At 54.3% G+C, this 22,385-nt stretch overlaps 1 protein-coding gene across 8 annotated transcripts in view; it reads right to left on the bottom strand.

Moving 5' to 3' along the window:
* ANKRD10 (ankyrin repeat domain 10) overlaps positions 1 to 19,666 on the bottom strand; it is a 31,747-nt gene extending 12,081 nt beyond the window's left edge. For 2 of the 8 annotated variants that reach the window (XM_045081304.1, XM_045081302.1), the window contains exons 1-5: positions 19,285 to 19,666; positions 16,631 to 16,783; positions 12,507 to 12,598; positions 10,154 to 10,267; positions 1,067 to 1,302 (exon numbers count right to left, since the gene is read on the bottom strand). In XM_045081304.1, coding sequence (XP_044937239.1) covers positions 1,067 to 1,302; positions 10,154 to 10,267; positions 12,507 to 12,598; positions 16,631 to 16,783; positions 19,285 to 19,494 — 805 coding nt within the window. In that variant the 5' untranslated portion in view covers positions 19,495 to 19,666. Of the gene's footprint in view, positions 1 to 1,066; positions 1,303 to 1,828; positions 2,044 to 10,153; positions 10,268 to 12,506; positions 12,599 to 16,630; positions 16,784 to 19,284 lie in introns of those variants that run through there. The other 6 variants (XM_045081298.1, XM_045081300.1, XM_045081303.1 and 3 more) reach the window with 5 other exon arrangements.
* Between the last annotated feature and the right edge of the window lie 2,719 nt (positions 19,667 to 22,385).

Below are 22,385 nucleotides of genomic sequence, written 5' to 3'. Positions count from 1 at the left end.
CCTCAAGTTCATACATTCATTTCCACACAAAAAAAGTCCGAAGTTCCCCTAGTCACTAAGTATTTAAAAGCAGTAAAACAATTTTATCAACTTTATAGTAAAAGAAATCCATTTTCATCCAAACACTGTCCGGACAGACTGAAAACGTGCAGCACTGGAAAGAGGACCACGCTGACCCCGTGGGGTGCAGGCAACGGAGGCCTCCAGCCGTCCAGGTCTTCCTCCTCTCCTGGCATGGCTTTTTATTCTTTTAATCAAAGGGCACAGCTTTGTCCTTATCCTCAGCTCTCTTACCCGAGCTCCTAATTTCAACGTGGTTACTTTTCACTGCCACCTCTGTGTGTCCCTGTCTGTGTCGCTTTGTTGAATACTCTTGCCCGGCCAGCGGTCTGTCCTGTAAGATCTCTTACAGACAGCTGCGCACACACACATTTTTCTCTGGGTGAAGGGGAGCTGTTTTCATCGGAGCCTGACCAGTGACTCTGCTTCACCGTGAACTCCGAAGTAACGTGGAGATAAAACGGTGGACAACACAGATAACTCACTCACAACTCACTCACCTTCCAGGCGTATCCTCGGGTCTCGCCACGACACACACCCCGTCCTGCGGGTGCGGAGACCAGCCGAGGCAAACCTCTCCCTGCCCAGATGTGAAACCGTGTTTTGCTACCAGACCAGCAATGTTATTCATAGGCTCAGGGACATTCAGAGGAAGCAAACAAAAAAATCAGGCATGGTGGCAGATTTTTTTAATAGTTATATTTCAAACAGGTACAGGAAAGAGCGGCAGAAGACCCTGGGTGTGCACAAAGGCACGCACGCACGCACACACACACACACACACTTCCATCTGAGCTGTCAACACCGCCCTCTCACCGCTCCCCTTTGGTTAAAGGGCCAATCTTCCAAGGGCCACAGGGGGAGAAAAGCACAACTGCACCAGGCTCCTCCAGGCACAGGACCCTCGAGCAAAGGTCTCCTCTCGAAGGCGCTTCCAGCCATAAAAAAGAGCACAAGTTACAGGAAAGAGGAGCGTGCCCCCCTCCCATCCACCAAGGGGACTCACCTTCAGTTCGAGCCTTCTTCACTCCAAAGGGCTCTGGATCTTCCAAGCATCTCTTGCGATTGGCTCCCGCACTAGTATGATTAGGGAATCGGTTCTGATGGCCCCCGTTTATGGGGCCGTTATCATAGAAACGGCTCAGGTGACAGTTCTGCAGGTTCAAGAGAAACTGGGTGCACTCTTGGAAACCCTGGGTTTGAGCAATGTCTGCTGCTGTCAGGCCACTGGCGTTCCTCAGGCTGCGTGACACAAAAACACCGAATTACACCCCGCCGAGCGCTCACCTGTCTCTGCTCCTGCTGACCTGACTGACTAGCTCAAGGGGCGGCAAGAGGACACGGAGGTACCGCGAGCCTCCCTTACGGGGGAGCTCTGGTCCTGCTGCCATGCTAACGGGGCTCTTGCGCACATGTGATCGCTAAGCGAGGTCGGGAGATAGGCATTTAAAAATCAACACGCTCAACTTTAAAAAAGGCATCTTCCTATTCAACTTCTCAAAATCATTTCTTAGGTCAGTCTGAAGAACCTAAATTTATGCTGACTTCAGACTTAACCTGGAACTGAATTCTACGTTATCTGCATAACTGTAATAATCCATTCCTTTAGCTCGAGTAAAATCATAACAAACAAACATGTACTGGAATTGTCCATGGCATTCGTAACGATCGGCTTCCTTAAAACAGCACACCGACAAGCCAGATTTGATACTAGCCGTGACACTGTAAGTGGAGGTCTGGAAGGAGGTCCTGACGACAGAGAACTTACCACTGGGGGAGACGCGAGAGGCCAAGTGTGTGGGTCTGATGCGGCTCTCTGGCCCGCTCCGGAAAGCCTGCGGTGGGAAGATGCCGGCATCGGAGCATTTGAGCGGGGGATTCCTGGGGTCCCGTCCCGGGGCGGGGAAGTCCTATCACTGTTCAGAGTGCACACCGCGGCAGCTCGTGTGGCCGGCCATGCCAACAGATGAAGGCTGGCGTCCCCTACAGCAGCCAAGACACAAACTAAAGTAGGAGGTGCCGGCAGAAGGCGAAGGGAACCACCTCAATCCCACAAATACGTAAACCTCCACCAGGAAATACTAAATACTAACGGCAAGACGAGAAAAACACCCTGCCCCATGAGGTCAAGTGCGAGCCAGGGAGATAGGCCGATGGAGTGAGAGTGCGCACCAGAGGGGGGCCGGCTCCCGCGTCTGCTCGGCTGAGCGAGGCCACCGGCCTGCGGTCTCACCGAGTGATCGACGCAGCACGGCAAGGCCTGCTCCCGGCACGGACGTGAACGTGGAGTAAGACTGCCCGGCAGGGACAGACCGGGATTCTCACCGTGAAGAGAACGAGCCTTTCCAGCCCTCATGCGCCTAATGCTGCAACTGAGAAATGAGAAACCTGTACAGTTTCAGATCACCGCGAACACGTCTCTGCTCTTTAAAGCCCAAGATAAAGAAATGTATCCTACGAGTCCCAGACAGGCCGAAGCCCAAACTCGGTTTGATCAGATATAAAAAAGACAAGATCTGAGAATCACAGAAACCCAGCAAGTTTCCTACTCGAGTGCAGAACCACTGGGGCCCAGACCTGCCACTCTGATTTCGTGTCTAGGAACCCTAACGAGTATTCCACAGCGGGGTATTATTTTGATGGTGATGGAGGAGCTAAACGGAAAGGCAACGCCGACATGAGGACACTGTGAACTACGTCACTTCCTCGTATATAAAGTGACCACACAGTTAGCTTCCGAAGCTGCCACGCTCCTGACACGACAACAGTAAGCCAGGTGTTTAGCTGAGTGAGTTTTTTAATTTTCAGGGGCCGCCCCCAGTGCCATCATCCAGAAAGGTCTACTCCGTCAAGAATGTGGGGGCGTCTGGGCAGCTCAGTGGGTTAAAGCCTCTGCCTTCGGCTCAGGTCCTCATCCAAGGGTCCTGGGATCGAGCCCCGCATCGGGCTCTCTGCTCAGCGGGGAGCCTGCTTCCTCCTCTCTCTCTGCCTGCCTCTCTGCCTGCTTGTGACCTCTGCCTGTCAAATAAATAAATAAATAAAATCTTAAAAAAAAGAAGAAAGAAAAAAAGAAAGAATGTGGACAAGGTAACAGGTAGGCATATGAAAAAAAAAGTCTAATTCTTCCAAATTTTGAAAAATGAAGACCTGGAACATACGCCAAGTTTATAAAATGATCTCTTCTACACAGAGATAGGGACTTGCTCCCCAGCATCCGAGAACACGGAGCCAGGCTGACGGAAGGGAGGACTCTCGGGCAGCCCAGAGGACGACGGGGAGCAGCTCACACGGTCCGAAGCGGCATCCGCCGCCACGACCTCACGGAGGAAAACACGACAGCAGCTGTGGAGAATTTCCAAAACACACTCAAAGCCTTCACTTTCCACTCAGAAACAACACCAGACTGGACTCAGGTCAGAATAGCAAGTGGACTGTTTTCCCAAGGAAATACAGCCTTAAAGACAAGCACCGACTGGCGCCCACCTCCAGGGACTCTGGGGACGGCCCACGTTTGGGTGGGGGCGTGTGCCGGGACCCGCGACAGGAAGGCAAGGTCCCCCCCGACCGTCAAACACTCGCACACGTGAGTTACAGATTCAAAACTCAACAGAAGGACCGGGGCCAGCCCACACCATGTGCGCCCGCGTGCGGACGGGGCAGACAAGAAGGCAGAGTCGCGGCTCAGACTGGACAGACTCTGGGCCGCACACACCTCGGCGGGACGAGAACTCAGAGGGATCCAAAAGGGAGATCAAGCCATTCTAGGAGACGAAGGAGCAGAATCTGGGACGTAAGGGGGCTGTGGAACAATTAATCAGGAGCTAATAATTTTGGCACTGTCCCTACAGGATTCTTAGAAACAGGGACACATGCTATCTTCTCTCTGCTCCCAGTAAGCTACAGACTTCCAGCTACATGAGCAGACCCTTGAACAAGGAGGGGCTGGGGGGTACCGACCCCTGTGCAGCCGCAAACCCACCTGGAGCTGCTGACTCCCCAAAACTTTACCACTGAGAGCCTACTGTCGTCCAGAACATCTACTGATAAGATAGTGTTCATGAATACGTATTTTATACTATATACTTACAATGAAGTAAGCCAAGAAAAGAAACTGTTAGTAAGGAAATCACAAGGAAAATATATTTACAGTATGTACCATATTTATAAAAACAAATCCACATATGACAGGACGTGCACAGTTCAGGCCCCCGTTGTTCAAGGGTCAACGGTGTGTTCCTTCCCTTATCACTGAGCACTGACTGCGCACGACATAGGGCTCACGCTCTTCTCCAGCCAAAGGATCTCCAAACACCAGACCCGGTCACATACCAACAGGCCTCCCCACTTCCGGACTGTCACCCCCCCCATCGTCTACCTGACAAACGTCCGACCCCCGAATTCTGTTCTGCTTACGCCGTAGCGCACACGCTAAGACACTGCCTGCACAGGAGCACTGGGGCACGCTGATCCCGAGGCAGGTGCTCCCCCTTCAGAGTGCGACACGCTGCCAGCGCCTGCTCCCGGGACACGCCCGCTCACAACCACTCAGGTCTGTCCTTTCGGCCCCAAAGCGGCCACGGACCAGACGGAGCAACAGAGCAAGGCCAGGTCATTCGTGGACATTGACACAAGAATTTCATGTAATTTTAACTTGTCACAAAATAATTATTCTTTTGATTTTTGTTCAACCACTGAGAAGGGTACAGATCATTCTCAGTTTACGGGCCACACACACCAACAGCAGACGGGATCTGCTGAGTAACACGTGACCGGAAGACGCTCCTGCTAACTCGTCCACTTTTTATGAAACGTGTCTGTCCATGGATTCCTCAAAGCTCTCTTTCTAGAAACTTTATGTACTACTCAATTCAAACAAACAACTTTTAAAAAGCTGCCAAATCGGTTAAATCACAGAATGTTAAGTACCAAGAAAAATATCCAGAGGGAAAGTACAAGCCGCCGAGAGCATGGTTGTCCCTGCTCCACTTGTGTGTTTTCTGTTAAAAGTTCTGGTGTCGGGGTGCGTGGGTGGCTCAGTGGGTTGAGTCTCTGCCTTCGGCTCAGGTCATGATCTCAGGGTCCTGGGATCCAGCCCCGCATAGGGCTCTCTGCTCAGTGGGGAGCCTGCTTCCTCCTCTCTCTCTCTCTGCCTGCCTCTCTGCCTACTTGTGATCTTTCTCTGTCAAATAAATGGAAAAAAAAAAAAAAAAAAAAAAAAGTCCTGGTGTCTTAGGATCAGGCCACGTGATGCTCACGATGAGGGACGTGGAAATGGCTTTCACCAGCCGGACTCCCTCAAGCCACCTTTTCACAGCTCAGTAAGCAGAGGGGACTTTCAAACACGAGGACTTTTCCACATTTTCCACTTTTCCACATCGAGGACTAGAATAAGGAATCATTAAATGGAATCGTTCTCAAAACCTGGACTTTTTAACTAGAGAGGCTCACAGCTCTTTCAATCTGGTTTCCACATATGCTTTTCCACCTCGTTCCAGAGTGCTTCCATTCTGTTGTTGCAAGAGCTGCAACAGTGACCCTGGTGACAACGCACCATCCATTTATCAAACCAAACTTTGGTGTTCCGAGTTGAAACAGAAATGAAAACTGCGCTCCCTCCCTTACCTTCCTGCCAGTCAGGGGCTGTGGCTGCGACCTGGAAGCAGGCAGGACGGCTCTCCATCCCCGTGACGTGCTAGGTCTGGACGGTACTTTTTACTTCATTCATTTTAGAGAGAGGAAGACAGAGTGTGCGCAAGCAGGGGAGGGACAGGACAGAGAGAGAACCCCAAGCAGACCATCCCCTCCACCGCAGGCTGAGTGAGAAGCCTGTGTGGGGCCCAGGGTTCGATCTCACAACCTGAGCCGAAACCAAACCTGGCCACTCGCCCGACGGTGCCGCCCTGCCCAGCACGTTTCACCCTGCGGTGTGCACGGGCACGTGGGGCACGGCTGCGCCGCACTCCTCTCAAGGTCAGGTGCGGGGATGGGCTCAGTCTCAACTAGTCTACACACGCTATCCAAAGGGAACATTCTAAAGTACCTGGAAGAAATTATTCACAAACACTCTCAAAACCTACACTTGACATGGAGACTGGGGGAGTGATGGCAACACACACATTATTTTTAGCCGAATCTTTTAAAAAAAGCATCTGGTTTTGAATTTCGCATCTTCGGTGTGATGCACTTGGGTGAACGCAGACTACGTGTGATCCGAAATTCACCTCTGTCCATTTCGGAAGACGAGGCCCCCGTGGACGCGCCGTGAGGTCGTTTCTAAAAGCTCTCCATTAACCCGCTCTGATATCCAGCTGAAAAATCTTTGAAACTGGGCAGAGATTTTAAAAATTAGACATCGATCACCTTGATGTTCAAAGTGGGTCTAGTGTGTTGAATTTCCAAAGTCAATGGTCTTAAAGAAAAAAAAAAAAGAGTTGACAGGATCAAAATTTGGGGGGGGGGGGTGTTGGGGGAAGGGTCACTCTGCCACAGCGCCGGCACCTGTGGGTTGAAGCTCCTGGGATACTCAAAGACTATGAAAGTGATCTCAGAGCAAGCCACTCATGTCCTCCCGGGGCACCTAGCACTGTCCCCAAAGCGCAGTGTGGAAACACGGAAGACACGGAAAAATCGTCACTGTGAGTCCGATCTTCCGGCCTCCGCTGCGTAACTGACAAAGAAACTATTACTTTTTTAAGCTTTACTGACTAACACGCAAATGCTGAGATACGGTGCTTTCTGCGATGACGTTCTGAACAGACAACTCAAGTGTCCTGTACTGAGGGGCCCTCCCTAGAGCACCTGGAGAAAATGTCCCCCGGTGGCCAGTTAGTCCTTCGTTCTCCACTTACAGTGTCACGCCCCTGGAAGAGACGAGAAGCCGTTCCAGTAGGAACAGTTTTTTCTTTAATTTGAGAAACCACGGATCAAGCAATCACCAAAATATCACGTTTGGCATCTGAGCCGTCACATCTCCTTCAGGATGCTTTCTTTTTGTTAATGCCATGGGACAATGAAAAGATAGCCACAATTTTTCTATAAATAGTATTTCTGTTAAAATTCTGATCTCAACTTAACTATTGTTAGTTACAAATAAAAGGTAGGTATCATAAATTAGGGTAAGCAAAGCATGCAAATCTAGACTCTATATCTGAATTCCTAGATTAGCATTAAAACCAATCACCGCAACAAATACCTCAACCGTGTGGAGAGAGGAAGCCATACTGAGCACTCAATGCCACAACCGTAAGGTTTTCGGAGAAGCACCTGTGGCAGTTCTCAGCGGTTTCTATATGGAGTGCTCCCCCTTTCTAGGGTTACTTGAAAAAATCAAGTCAATTCGAATTACGTAGCTGTAAGACATTGACACGTGTAGGTTTTACAGATTCAGAATCTTCTCTGTGATTTAAAACGGGCAATGGTTCATGACACAGGACACTGAAATAATAAGGGATCACATATTCGCAGGCAACATTTGGATTAAAAGTACATAGACACACACGGGGTGCAGAGGCGCGGTCGGTGCGCGGGGCCGCCGTGGCTCCGCGCCGCTGCCTTTCCTCCTGCAGCCACTTCCGGCAGGAAGCCCATTTAAATATGTCAATATTTCAACACAAGTTTCACAGTATGGACTAAAAACCATTCACTCACGATTCTGGTACTTTAAAATTTGGTATGCTGAATCTCAAATACATTAGTAACTATTCCTAGATGGAAATAAGCAAATACATGGAATCGTTAAAAAAAAAAAAAGATAAAAAAAAAAAATCACTAAATGTCCATTTGTACAGACAACATTAGCAAACATCTAAAATTTCTTCAGTAAAAGAAAAACATGTATTTTTAACCCTTTGGTATCCAAACTCTTAAATTACGAAGACTTTAAGTACAGTCTTCAGATAACAAGAGGAAGAAACTATTTTTTAAACTATTTACCTGAATACATTTGGTGCCAAGTTTTCATTTCAAGGTCAACATCGCTGAGGGCAGTTTTGCTCTGCAAGTGAACCCCAATCATGTTTGCATACGTTAAACAGAAGAAGAGGGTCATTTCAGGGAGGCTGGTCAAAGCTCCATGGGCTCCCGCAGTAATTTAGCGGAGGAAAAAGAGATTTGGAAATCACCGGCTACTTGAAAGCACTGTTTGGGAAAGCAGGGATTAAACAATGATCTGAGTCCATGTTACTCAAGATGTTATGAGACGAATCAAGACTCCACACGCGTCCACAGCTCCCGGGGCGCTGGGTGGGCGGAAAGCACTTCAGAGCTGTCTGGGGAAGCCCCTCCTGCCCCGGGCCGGCAGCTTCTCTGGCATGAGGGAAAGAGCCAGGAACCAGCAAGACGGGACAGGTCTGCCGGAGTGACACCGAGGTAAGGGAGGCAAGACTCGGGGAGGAGGGTGCGAATGCAGAGCCCCAAGTCAGAAACGAGTTCAGATTTACAGTTCCAATAAAATCCACAGACTGCTATTCTGAGGGGCAAACACGTGAACCCACGAAAAGAAACTACAAATTCCAAACACGAGTGAAGAAACGGCTGCCACAGGGAGCGTGCGCTACATCTGGCCTCGGGCAGGAGCTACGAACAAACTCCCCAGGGGACATGACATGTGCTCGAGGCAGGCAGTGCCCTAAAGGGCGTTTTGCCTCCAGAGGGCTCTCTGGGTAAGCGCACAGGGCTGGATCATAAACGTGACCACCAATCATAAGCTGATCTAAACCTACTCAATTTCCATTGAGAATGGCTCAAAGTTCAGTAGTGTAGATGTTTTTGTGACATTAAAACAAAATCCATTAAAATCACATTGTAGATGTCTGTGACCCCAGCCAACTGTGCCTGTTTTCTGAATTAGGCAAGAAGGATGCTTCCAGGGCGAGTCACTGAACCGGCTCACGTCAGGCTACCAAGGCTTCTCCGTTATCTGATGACCGGCGGAGCTGTCCGCGGGGTCAGACCAGTTCAGCTGGAATGCAGTAGCTGCCCATCTGAAGAGCCGGTCGCCATGGAACCGGTGGCTTCCACAGAAACGCTCTCCTATCGGCTGCTCTGAGACTCTGCCACGACCTCATTCAACAGCAGCACCCGTGTGGCGGGGCACGAAATGGGCCAGCAAATCTGCCCCAAACCCCAGCCAACGGTGGTTTCAGTCTAAATCCCACTGGTCCCTGTATTTCTACTCAGAGGCATAAAAAAGGCAATTTCAATACCTGGTTCACATGGAAACATTCACTTTACTGTCAAGAAAACGGAGTAACCGAAATTAACTGATGCCCAGGTACTGAGAATAATGATAATCTGAGTCTTGGAATCTGTAGTTTACCATGTCAGTACTCGGACGGTCTTAGCCATCAGCAGACAAACAGCAAGTCTTCTTGCTTTCTCCAAAATCTTACAGGCAGACTCTTACACTGCTACTCATTTAATCACCAGAAAGAAAGAAGAGGCAATGGTGGTTGACAGGTTAGCCCGTGCCTCTCCTCTGATGCAGACCCCTGAGAGGGGGCAGCCCTTGGCAGTGGCTGCAGGAGCAGACGGACCGTCACAAGAGCCAAACGTAGGACGGGGACAACCTCACTTTCAAGAACTCGAAAGGTGCCGGCCGTGCTGGAGAAGCCCGAGAATGACAAGCGTCTGCAGAGGTTCCAGTAGTTTAACGTATGCAGACACTGGACCCGGCCACAGAAGCCCCGCCCCATCCCACGGAGCTGCACCGTGGTAGGCCAACAACGACAAACGGCAATGACCGTCGTAGAAGCCAGAAACAAAACCTCACGAGAAAAAGAAAACTTGGCACCAAAACTCGAGATGTAAAATAAGAGAAGGAAAAAAAAAAACTCCATCAACATACTCACGTGTGGTGCTAGAAAATGTTACACATGGTGCCCAGCGCTGACACGCCCCACCATGCAGATGCGGCCTCTATCGACAAGTGAGTCACACAACAAACCACTCTAGCCACAGACGTGGGGCGCGCTTGCACTCATCATTATCTACCCAGTGACCAAAAAAAGCAGCAACTTAAGATTTTGGCCACTTTATGAAGCTGATACGTTAAAAAACAAAAAAAGTAGGAATTAATAACAAAATTAATAATCACCACCAAGTGTGACAAAATACTGGTAGGAGACAGCTTTCGATCTCTTCACAGGAAAAGGAAAGGTTCACATTATAGCATGTAATATGAAGAATTAATAATCTGGCCCATTGTGAACTGGAAAAAACATAAATCACTTTAGGTAAGTAAATTAACACTGTGCCCCTCGATCCTCTTAAGACACAAACCAGAACAAAACAAAAAGGCATTGTATTAGCTAGGACTACTCTTTACCATGCGAGCACTACAAGTGGGACAGGTCTAAGTACCATAATTTGAGGGGCTCAAACTATCCCCTGTAGGTAGGCTAGAAGTGTTACACTATAAAAATGTACAGAACAGACATCAAAAAGCAATTTACAAATTAGCTTCCCAGCAAAACTGGCAATTTCTCCAGATGTTAAAACTAAGTAATCACTAAGTAAGCACATATACAATTGATTCTTTGTGCTCTGTCTCCAGGCCAAAGACTTAGAATTTTAAGAATCGCTTTTGGCTAGGCGGCTCAAGCTAAATACTTCTTCTAAAAAACATCTGAAGGTTCAGGCAAGGGAAGTCACCACAGTGCAGGGTCTCGAGGGAGTGGCTCTCATAGTGAGAAGGAAAACCAGCCCGGCACTCGAGGCCAGGCTCAGTCACACTTGGTGGGAAAGAGACACTCGAGGGTCCTGTAACCAAGGACAGAACTGTAAATAAAAGGTTCTTATTTTAGAAAGACACCTATTAAAAAAAGGATATAGAGATAAATATTTATTGGCTCAAAGGATTAAGCTAGTCATTGAAATGAAGAGAGCTAATATGTACTAGTAAAATGTTCAGGATCAATTAGACTATTGTTTAGAAAAATAAGTCATTAAAAAGGTCAATTTCTAATTATTATTTCAACAAATGACAAGCGATTTAACTACTGATCTTATATGACTCTATTTCATAATCAAAGCTTCTGTTATTAAAATTAAAGATTTGAGTTTTTAATTTAAACGCAGCTAAAAAAAATGCACATATAACTTCACTTTGAAGCAATCCATTGAGAATCGTCTCATATTGCATAATACATATTCGTATTATCCAGCGTTTTTACGTTACCTGAAGTCAGAGCTATACGAAATCACGAGGTGCCCTGCAATGTAACAGTTAACACAGGGCGTACTTACAGGACCAGATTTCTACGGAAATAAAAGATCCAAGCCCAAACTAATGACTGAACAACATAATACTTAACTGAAACAGAAGCTAAGATCCTAGGGGCCGAAGACAGCCCCTGGCATTATGCGTGGCATTAGTTAAGCTGCATGGTTTGCTACCCAGGATCCGTTTTCAATGAATCTGTTATAACAGAGTCAAAACCATGAAGTGGAAACCAAAGGGTTAAACTAGGGTAGTTCTGGGGGTTTACTTCTCCCAAAGTCTAGATTTTCACATTTCCAATTAGAATAGCGTGGGGTCTGTAATTAATCTTTAAGAAATATTCAAGACACTCCAGACAGAGAAGCTGACATCATAGTTACTCAGGTTATCCAGCTCTAGAGCTTACATCAACACTTAAGGGTAAAAACCGCATCCATTGTGTTAATGCCGTGAACTGCGGGAGAAAAATGTTTACAATATCAATCTTTCAGATCAAGTTAATACAAATGAATTTAATACCTAAAATAAACGTTTAATGCCATGGCTGGCTAAGGACTTCTGCACCTAAGCCCACATCTTTAAACTAATGCACTGAAACATTAACACTTTCCGTCAAACCATGCGTAACTAGCTCACGTAAACTGGATAAAACAAGACTATAATCATGTCACCGGCCTCAAGGGCTCAGAGGGAGTCTGAAGGCTCTAATGTACATGGCTCTGTTTTACAAGTAGTGATAAATCATTTAGAGTCAAAATAGGCTCTAAAACATAAGGTTCTCACATCTGCTAAGAGATGAGAAAATTGCAACTAAGCGAAGCTAACTCTCTGCCAGGGCTGGGCCAGAGAGGCCTGACGAGACGTTCTAGCCCAATGCAAGGGCCTCACTGCGAAACGAACACTGGCAAGAGTAAGGCTGACGACTTGCCCGTGGTGACACGATGCGCTAGCGGCCGAGTCAGCAATGCCAGGTCCTGACGTACTTAGCTCACTGCTTTCTCCCTCGTCGCACGCTGTGGCGGCAACAGGCCTGGGGTGCCGAGAAGCAGCTTCCCCCGCCAGCCGTCAGCCCGCACCAGAGCCTGCACCCGCGCCAGCGGACCTACCACGCGGGGCTGTCCCGCTACCGGAGACGCCGGGGGAGGGCCGCCGCCTGCTCAGGACGAGCCGCCTGTGAGCACCGCGCCCCGACCGCGTCTCTGCGGGACAGATACGCGAAGGCACTTACTCGATGTGGGCCCCGTTGGCCACCAGGGCACTGATGCAGTCCAGGCTCCCGGAGCGAGCCGCCTTGTGAATGGGGGTCTCGCCCTCACAGTCCTGCAACAACAGAAGGACACACGGCATCAGATCCAACAGGAATCGGACGTTTTCAAGTAAGATAACGGACACAGACAGAGCACCTCATCCGTCCTGGAGACCAAACACCACGCAAGTCAGATCTGACGTGGCCAGAGACACGGCGGAAAATCAAAGTCGGCCACGGAAGAGGCGCGTTCTCCTGAATCCCTGCATCAAGACCAGAGAGTCGTGGGGCCTCTCCAGCGGGGACAGCACGGACACGCCACAGCGACGGCGGGAAATCATCTTACGGCGGAGCTCAGCACAAATGAGTTGTATACAAAACCCAGAACAATGATCCTCTAACAGGTTAACAAAGGGAACGGAGGCCACGGCCCGGCACCCGCTCTCCGTGTCCGGTCTGCCCATGGGGGCCCTCGTACCTCCAGTCCTAATTACGCCCACACTCTAGACAAGGAGGGTTGAGGTCAAAGGACCACAGATGAGCAGAAGAGGACTTGGGGCCACACGCAGCCAACTTCACCCACAGACCGCAGGAAGGCCGCAGCAGCGCGGGAGCCGCGCTTCGGAGCTCGGCCGGAGAAGGCAGGGGAGCCGAGCGGCGCTGGGAAGGGCAGTGGGGTTAGTTAGTCGGCGCTGTCTGAGCGGGACGACGTCCGAAACGCGCTGCCATTCACAGGCGCTCGGGTTTGTAAGCGGGAGAGGGATGCAGCCATCAAGGAGAAGCCGTTTCTGTGGGGAACACGGGGGCAGGACCTCCCGCCTGGCGCCGCAGCACCGCGCCCGAGTCATCATACCTCCCAGTGCCTGGACGGCGAGCCTGGCAGCAGAGCAGCACCCCCGCCGCCCCGTAGCAAAGTGTGTGTGTGTGTGTGGGGGGGGTTGCAGCGCGCATGGCCCCGAGGACAGCTCACTCAGAAACCAGCACACAGCCGAGCCCCTTCCCCTGCACAGCCGAGCCCCTTCCCCCGCGCACCCGAGCTCACGGGCAGGTCCCAGGGAGCCAGCCCAGGAGACGCGTGCCAGCTGCTTCTCCGGCAGCACGTAACCTCAGACACTCCAGCGGGCCTGGACAGGAAGGTGTGAGCCCGACTGGATGTGCCCTCAGAGTAAGAATGAACCCATTTCTGAAGAAAGAAACAGAATTCCACGTGGCTACCTGGGGAGCCATCCAGTGAATGAACTCAGATTCTTTTTTAAAGGCTTATTTATTTATTAGAGGGGGCGGTGAAAGCGAGAGAGCGTGAGCAGGGAGAGAGGCAGAGGGAGAAAGAGCTGCCCCGTGGAGCAGGAAGCCGATGCGGGACCCGATCCCCGGACTCTGGGATCATGATCTGAGCTGAAGGCAGACGCTCAACCGACTGAGCCCCCAGGCGCCCCTCAGCTTCTTAACAAAGCAAAAACGTACCCCATCCTCCCAAACAGGTGCGGAGGGGACAGGAGGAATAGAATCAGGACAAGTGACACTTGTACCTGAGAACTGCCAGGAGGAGTGGTGAGGGCACTGACGGGAGGTGGCAGAGCCTCTGCCGTTTCCCACCCCCCAGAAACAGAAAAGGGTTTTAAAGCTACCGTTGGGGCAAGAAAGGCACGTCCACGTCTCTCTATCACTTCAAGAAGACGGTGGGACAGTAACAGAGGACAGAGGAGGAAACCAAACCCACTCTCGTGGGCCCCCCAAGAACACCCTCAGGCCGGGAGAGGAGGGACAAGCATTGAGGAACACGTGGCCCAGACGGCAAGACCAGGAGCCATTTCAATTACTCACGTCTCCAGCCCAGGCAAGTCACATTCCAAAACTACCAACGACTTTGGAGTGCGATTCCAGAAGTCCTGTGGGCAAACTGAGTGACAGGGGGAAGTGGGAGCTGCGCCACGAGTCTGAAGACGGGCAGGTCACCTTGAACGGTGGTTACAGAAACTAGCTGACTTCTAATCTGGCTGGCTACAAGAAGCTAGAGAAGGGACCTGTGTCCCCAAACCCTAGAACTCTAGAACGGGAGTAAAGAGACGGTGGCCTGTAATCCTTGCAGGACTGTGGCCCGGGGGGCGTGGCCAGACCCACCGAGAACAAATCTCCTGGAGACGGACTTCCTTTCTCTGTGTCCAGACGGCACAGGCTGAGTCTCAGCGACCCCTCGCGCCAAGTCTGGAGGCCGTAAACGTCTCTGTCAGCCCCGGGAACGATGAACTGACAGTAACCACTGGGCCAGAAGACGGACTGGAAGGTGGATAGAACTAAAGCAGGAGAAGAAATGCCAGGGCAGGTCCAGAAACACAGCACGCATGGAGTTGGGTTTAGGAAATCCTGGATCTGGTTCTGGAACAGCCTGTGTGGGAGACGAGGAACCGTCCACCTCAGGCTGGGTCAACACTGGGGGGCGGGGAGCTAACACAAGGGCTGCTGTGACTTCCGAGGTCAGCGGGGGCCTGTCCCAGCAGGCCCGCTGCCACGCCCCACACAAGGGGACAGCCGACGTGCACACCGCAGCCGAGACCCTGTCGGCAGCCGTGCCCGGACACCCAGTGACCCCGGGTGACAGCCTCGGATGCCAGAGGGCTTGGGGCTGCTGGGAGGGGTGGGGTCTGGGGACTCCTGTGCTGGGAGCAGAGCGCAGAGGGCCCCACACGGGACTACCGAGAGCGGCAGCCCCTAGTCCAGAGCAGAGACTGGGCTGCTGTCCCAGGGCACATGAGAAAAAGCTTCTAGATTTAGATGCTCTGAAAGGCAGAACCACCAGAGGGGAACCTGGGGGGCTCATGAGGTGAAGCGTCTGCCTCGGGCTCAGGTCCTAATCTCAGGGTCCTGGGATGGAGCCCCGCGCGCCCTGGGCTCAGTGGGGAATCGCTTCGCCCTCTGCTCCCCACCACTCACCGCACCTGCTCATACTCTCACAAACACACAAATAAATAAATAAAATCTTAAAAAAAAGAAAAAGAAAAAGAAAGCCAACAGAATATTCTAAAGGTCCATATCATCTATCCCTATCATTCGTGGACTATCCCTACTTCATTAACAAGGACACGGAGCTCGAGGACTTGCCCCAGGCCAGGGAGCAGAGCCCCGTGAGACGGCAGCCCCGGGGGCCCCGGTGCTCTGCTAGGAGGACTGGGCAGGGAGCAGGCAGCACCAGGAAGGGGCAGGGGTGACAGGCATGCCTGGTGCAGGAATGATGTGGGGCCGAGAGCCCACAGCCCCTGAACACACCAATCACGGTGACGAGCGCTTAGCTCTGCCCTGTAGGTGGCCACTGAGTGACCCGTGGGGGAGGGGCTGGTCACCAGCAAGGGGTGAATCTTGGGAAAGACGGCGAAGCAGAGAGGAAACGTGCTGTTCCGCACAGGGCAGGCCCGTGAGGATTACTGACGGGAAAGGCAGACGCAGGCGGCTGGGAGGGAAAGAAGCCTGAAGGCGGCCCTGCAGAGCCACAGGCACAAGCCCCCTGCACACGTCCACCCTCGGGGCGGGATCTCCGCGGGGACCTCCGCACCCCCGAGTCCTCTACACCCACCCACGTGTCCACACAAGAGCCCCCGGAAGCCAAACTCTCTCCTTGAGGTTTTCTCGAGGAGGTGAAGGCAACAGTGACACGCCCCGCGAGAAGCTGGCGCACGTGGGGGCGCGTACACTTCCACGCCAGGAGCCGCCGTGCTAACCGAGGCAGGCAGACGGCGGCCCGACCCTTCTGCCGGCATCCGGGCGTCTCACGGCGGCATGTGCACGGGAAGCCGAGCCGCTGCGTGGGCAGGGGAGCCAGGAAATCTGGGCTCCGGGCCAGACGCCTTCAGTCACCAGCAGGGATGTGGACCAACCACTTCGGGTCGCCGCGGGTCTCACGAAGTCACGGAAGGGGCCAAAGGGCTCTCGGAGCAGAGAGCACGACTGCGGGAAGGGCCTCCTGGCCACGAGTGACTGTACACACAAATCCCAGCTAGCCCGGAGGTTAACATATCAAACTCTAATTAGGGCCCCCGTTTAAAACTCAACACCATGTAATTATAACTGGAAACAGACAATAAAGACCACATTAGTCCTCGGCACGCCCTTACCGGTTTGTTAACGCTGGCCCCGGCTTGGATCAGCCAGAGGAGGCACCCGGGGTGTCCCCCGAAAGCAGCGATGTGGGCAGGGGTCTGTGCATAGCGCGTCGTGGAAACGTCCAGCGTGGCCCCGGCTCTCACCAACTGGATCAGGCACTCCAGCTGTGAAAACGGCAGGAGGGGACGACACATGTCAACGTCGTGCACCTGCACATGCTACCCCGACAGTTTCAAGTCTGTGATGAGGACAAGTGGCATTTCTTGTTACCCAGCATTTTCTCTGCTTAAGGAACAACAGAAGTCATTCCTTCCCAATACAAATTTTAAAAAAGCATTAAGAAAAAGTATTCTTCCTTATGCTGGTTAAAAATAAAGTTGGTTCACAGGAATAGGGAGTCACAAACACTGATGCCACAGATGTTTAAATATTCTGCTCTTCCTACAACCGAAAAATTCAAAGACTGAAATTCCAAGACTTCCATCAAAGCCGGGTCTTGGAGCACCTGGGTGGCTCAGTGGGTTAAAGCCTCTGCTTTCGGCTCAGGTCATGATCTCAGGGTCCTGGGATCGAGCCCCGCATCGGGCTCTCTGCTCAGCGGGGAGCCTACTTCCCTCCTCTGTCTTTGCCTACTTGTGATCTCTGTCAAATAAATAAACAAAACGTTAAAAAAAAAACACCAAAAACTGGGTCTTGCCACTTTCACGCGCCCTGCCACAGGACAAAACCAGTGACTGGTCATTAAAAGGAACACAGCTGCAGTGAACACCGCAGTGAAAGCCCATTCTCGCCCGTACACGAGGGCGCTCTGCACACCTTTACACACGCCAGATCCAAGGAGAGCTCTGCCAAAGCCCATCCTCCAGTCCCCATGTGCAGAGCGAGGGTGCACGGCCCCCCACCCCCGGCCCCAAACACCCCCTGGCTGGGGAGGAAAAGGCCTACAGCACATCCCAGCTGGCGCTGCCCACAGGCCTGAAGGGGACCGTGCGTGTGGTGAGATGCCAGTTTGGAGCCAGGCACGACGATAAGCCGGCCTCCGGCTGAGGAGCTCTGCACACTCCACAAGTGCCCACGGCAACCAGAGCTGTCCCATGAGGCCGGCTGTCCGCACACTGACTCTGCTCCTCCCACATGTCCTCAGAGGGCAGCAGCCCATTTCCCCTGGGTGGGGGGAAACACAGAGCAGTAAGAAAGCCCTCGAGCTTGGAGGAAGGAGAGACGGCCACACCCTGATGTCCCCCTGCCTGTCTGATCCTTTCCGCAATTCCAGCCTTTCCTTGCGAGGGACAGGTCACCGCCACCCACGTTTGTGGGAGACGGACTCTGCTGCCAGGGGCACGCAGGTTCAACACCATCTGCGGCTTCAGGAACTAGGATCTGGGAGGGACGGCTGGTAAGGAGACACACCTTCCGTGGGCTTTTGCAGGTCGCCGTTCCTCCTGTACTGGGGGGCGGTAAAAGTGCCCCCGGTAGTGACAAGGACAAGGTTTCAAGTCCAAAATCAACCAAACGGCATCAGAATCAAGAGCTCCCCAGACCTCGATCTGGTGCCCGTGGGCTTTAGGAAACTGGGGGAGACACTGCTCCGCACGACAGCTCGGACAGCCAGGGTGCTCGGGGACTCTACTGCCTCGTTCCCGTGAAGGGTCAGGGAAGCCGGCCTGGAAGATGGGGGTTCGCGAAGGGCTCCGAGCCAGCTGGGCTCCGGCCCAGGCCCCAGCACAGGGCGGGCCTCGCGCAGGTACACAGGGGGCCGGGCCCGGCTGGGAGGGGCCGCCCGCGACCTTGGGGCCCCACTGCGGGCCCGACCCCGCACAGCCTCTGGGGGCATCTGGTGCCACGGCTGACCCACTCCGGGGACCCCCACAAGTACACCCGCCACCCCGAGCTCGGGGGGCTCGCCTGCCTGTTGCACCGCCCCCGGCAAGCGCGGTCGGGCCGGGTCCGGCTCCCACCCGGCGGGACCCGCGGGCACCCCGGGCCGGTAACACGGCGAGGAGACACTGCGGCCAGGCTGCGAGCGCCGGACCGCACCGTCCTCCGCGCCGGGTCGCGCCCCAGGCGAGGACCGAGGGCAACGCGCGGGCCGGCCCGTCGGAGGCCGTCGGCGCGCAGCACGCGGACCGCAGACGCTGAGTCGCCCCGACCTCGGGGGGGGGGGAGGGGTGCGGGTCTCGCGGCCCCGGCCCCCTCCCGCGGCCTCCCCGACTGTGCGGACGGCAGCGGCGGCCCCTTCCCGCCGGCGCCGCGGCCGCACGGTCGCCCAGGCCGGGCACTGCTCTGGGAGCCGCGGGGGCCGCTGGGAACGGCCGCCCAAGCCCGCACTCCCGCACTCCCGCAGTGCTCAGCCGCGGCCGCCGGCTCGAGGGCCGCCCGACTCCGGCCGCGGCCGCTCCCCCGCCCGCCCCGAGGGGCCGCGCCTCCGCCCCGCGAGCCAGGCCGCCGCAGGCGCCAACCGCCTCCGCCAGGGGTGACGCGCCCGCGGGGCGGCGGTTTGAAACTTGCGCCGCCGCACAGGCGCCCGGGCCCTCGGGGCATCGTGGCCGCGGCGCCCGCTTCCGCCCCGCGCTCCCGGCAGGCCCCGCGGCCCCGCGCCCCCCGCGCTCCGCGGCCCGCCACGGGAAAGCCGCGGAAAATGGCGCCTTAAAGCGCCCGCGCCCACCTTGCCGAAGTGCGCGGCCCAGTGCACGGGCGTCCAGCCGTAGAAGGAGTCCTCGGCGGCCAGCTGCGCGCGCGGCGTCCGCTGCAACAGCGAGCAGAGCGCGCCCAGGTCCCCGTCGCGGCAGGCGCGGTGCAGCGGGAAGCGGAGCGACAGCAGCTCCTCGCTGGAGAAGCCCGCCTCCACGCCCGCGCCCGTTCCTGCCGTCGACATGGTCCGGCACCGCAGAGCTCGGGCTGCCCGACCGAGAGGCCGAGGACGCGCAGCGAGCACCCGAGAGGCCGCCGCCGGAGCACAAAGGACCGCGAGTGCCGCCGCCGCCGCGTCCCGCCGGCTGCAGAGCGGAGCCGAGCGCAGCGCGCGCAAGGGGCGGGGCGGGGGCGGGGCCTGCCGGGCGCCGGTCTGAGGCCGGCGCCCGGGGACGCCGGGACTGTGGGCGGGGCCTAGGGCGTCGGGGGCGGGGCGTGGCGAGGCGGGGCGGGGGGGGGGGGGCGCCGGCGCCGGCGCCTGGCGTAGGAGGCGGGGTCTGGGCCCCGGCTCGGGCCTAGCGGGGCGGGGATGCGGCAGTCGCCTGGAGCGGGCGGCGGGGCCGGGGCAGGAGGCGGGGCCCGGACTAGGAGGCGGGGCCGGGGCAGGGAGGCGGGGCCCGGACTAGGAGGCGGGGCCGGAGCAGGAGGCGGGGCCCGGACTAGGAGGCGGGCCGCAGCCCGTGGAGCCCGGGGGAGTTCGGGGAGCTCCGGGATCCCGGGGATCCTGGAGCCGCGGCGCCCAATCCCGGGCCCGGCCGGTGGGGTCGGCTCTTGGCCGCGTGCGCCGTCCGGACCCCCGCCGCGCACTGTCCCGACCGGCCCGCGGGGACCCTGCCGGGAGGCCCGAGTCCCACCCGGCTCCGCCCTGGCGAGGCGCCTGCCTGTAGGGCGAGCCACGGGAGCAGCCGGCGGAACGGGGCGCATCCTCCGTTGTGGCCGAAAATCAGTTTTCCAACAGATTTTGTAATGGTTATGAGTCATCCGTGAAAGTCAGTCCTGCGCTGTCGAGGAATAACCGCCGTCAAAGTCGTGGGTGTTTCCTTACCGTGTGGGGTCCCTTGGGCCCGAGCTTTTCCTCCTGCAACGCTTCCCTCCCGTCTTCCTCGGAATTCGGGATCCCGGTCATTTGTGGGCAGCCGGAGGTCTGGCGCGGTGGAGGCCACCGGCCAGCGCTCGCTAATAAGGCAGAAGTGGACGGCCTGATGCCGAACGCAGGAGTCAGCCGGTTGACCGTGGTCCTCTAGGCGCACAACAAACGCGCCGACGACCGTGTGAATGCGGCACCTGGACAGGTGCTCCTGGCCCCTAAGTGAGCAGAAGCAGGAAGCAGCGCAGTGCAGGGAGCGGGCGTGATGTCTCAGGGGGTTACAGGCTATTAGAGGAGCAAGAAAGAAAAATACTTCAAAGAAAGAATATTTCGAGAGTTGAAGCAATGCCTTCTTCCTTTGGACCAGAAAAGTGGAACTCTGGTGTCCACGCATGGCGAGCTGGGTCCACTCCAGAAGCCGGCTGTTTTTCTTGCAGAGACCATGCTGATTTTCATCTGCTTACCCCGGTAGGGTGTATATCCTGATGATGACTTCCGTCCTTCCTGGGAAAGAGGCCCCCCATTTTGAAAAGGACGCCAGCAAGCCTTGTCATCTGTCAGATGGACGGGGAGGGACCGCCCCTCTTTACTGTGCCAGCGGAGGTGTAAAAACAAAAACTTAGGCACAGAGAAGCTGAGCGCTTGCACAAGGACAAACCTTGTGCCTGGGGCAGAGCTGAGAACAATAGCCAGACCTAGTTTCCAAACCAGTTAGAATTTTTTTACCCTTGGAATTTAGTTTGCATCAAGAGCCTTAAGGCTTAGCAAAATAAAGTAGGTTAGAGTGGCGCCATATGTAGAATGCCGTGACTTTCTGATTTTCTGAGTACTAGGACCAAGTAAGTATTTATGTAGCAGAACTAGATCAACACAGATACCATGATGGGTCCCTGCATGGTAACTTTGGATATGAGGACTATGAGGGCTTCCAAATGCCAGTGTTGTACTTGGTTGGCCCCAAGTTCTGCCCAATTATTACTACCAATTACAGATTTTCTTTGGGATTCTTGTTCCTAAAAAACTCTGGGGAAAGGGTGGGGGGAGCCAGATTCATTACTTACGTGCTTCGATTTATTTGACAAAACAACCATAATTATGGACAGAACATTCTCTCTTTCACCAGACTCTACTCCAGTTTCCTTGAATTTCAGCTAGGCTTAGACTTTAGGCCTTGGGCGTTTGTCTCTGCATTGTCCAATTTTAGTAAGATTCCTGCTAACATGGTTTAGCTACAGTTGCTATCCCCAGTACCCCACAGTCCTTGGTATCTGATCAAGTCCCTCACCCCTCCCAGGCTGCCCCAGGTGGGGTCAGCTCCCCGCCACCTGCCTTTGCAAGACCCCTGCCTCATGGGCTTAGCCAGATCTAGCTGGTTTGCGGGCCCTGGTGTTTTGTCTTAGTAACATTCCACCCTGGGTCACCGCCACCCCCCTCCCCCGGCCCAGCCCAGGGTAAAGAAGTTGTCCGTGCTGCACTTAGAGCCAAGTCCCATCTCTCTGCCCACTGCAAGGACAAGTGGGTTTTCCGCTCCCACTGCCATAGTCTGAGTAGAGTCCACTCTACCTCTCACAGAGTGATGTTTAGTTTGTGTCTAAAGGATTTATTTATTTGGTGTGAGAAGGAGAGCACACAAGCAAGCAGAGTGGCAGGCAGGGGAGGCAGGCCCCGGGCTGAGCAGGGCGCCTGACGCAGGACTTGATCCCAGGATCCTGGGATCATGACCCAAGCTGAAGGCAGGCGCTCAGTGGACTGAACCGCCCAGGTATCCTTGAAAGAGGTTTTTTTTTTTTTGAACGAGGTTTTTTTTTTTTGAATGAGGTCTTTTTATTTAACATAAGCAGACTTTGGTATTTGAAGATATGATTCAGAGACATGGAAACGGGAAGACTCAAAACCCAATGTATCAAAATCCGTGGAACCCTCGGCATTGGGGGTGGCGTCTTGTGAGGAGCGGCTCGAATGCGGCAGCACAGGCGCAGGCATGTCCC

This window comes from Mustela putorius, unplaced genomic scaffold (genome assembly GCF_011764305.1).
Source record: "Mustela putorius furo isolate JIRA1106 unplaced genomic scaffold, ASM1176430v1.1 tig00000551_pilon_pilon_pilon, whole genome shotgun sequence".
NCBI classification, from domain to species: domain Eukaryota; kingdom Metazoa; phylum Chordata; class Mammalia; order Carnivora; family Mustelidae; genus Mustela; species Mustela putorius.
The sequence above is the reverse complement of the archived record's forward strand: the minus strand, read 5'-3'. Positions and strand labels throughout refer to the sequence as shown.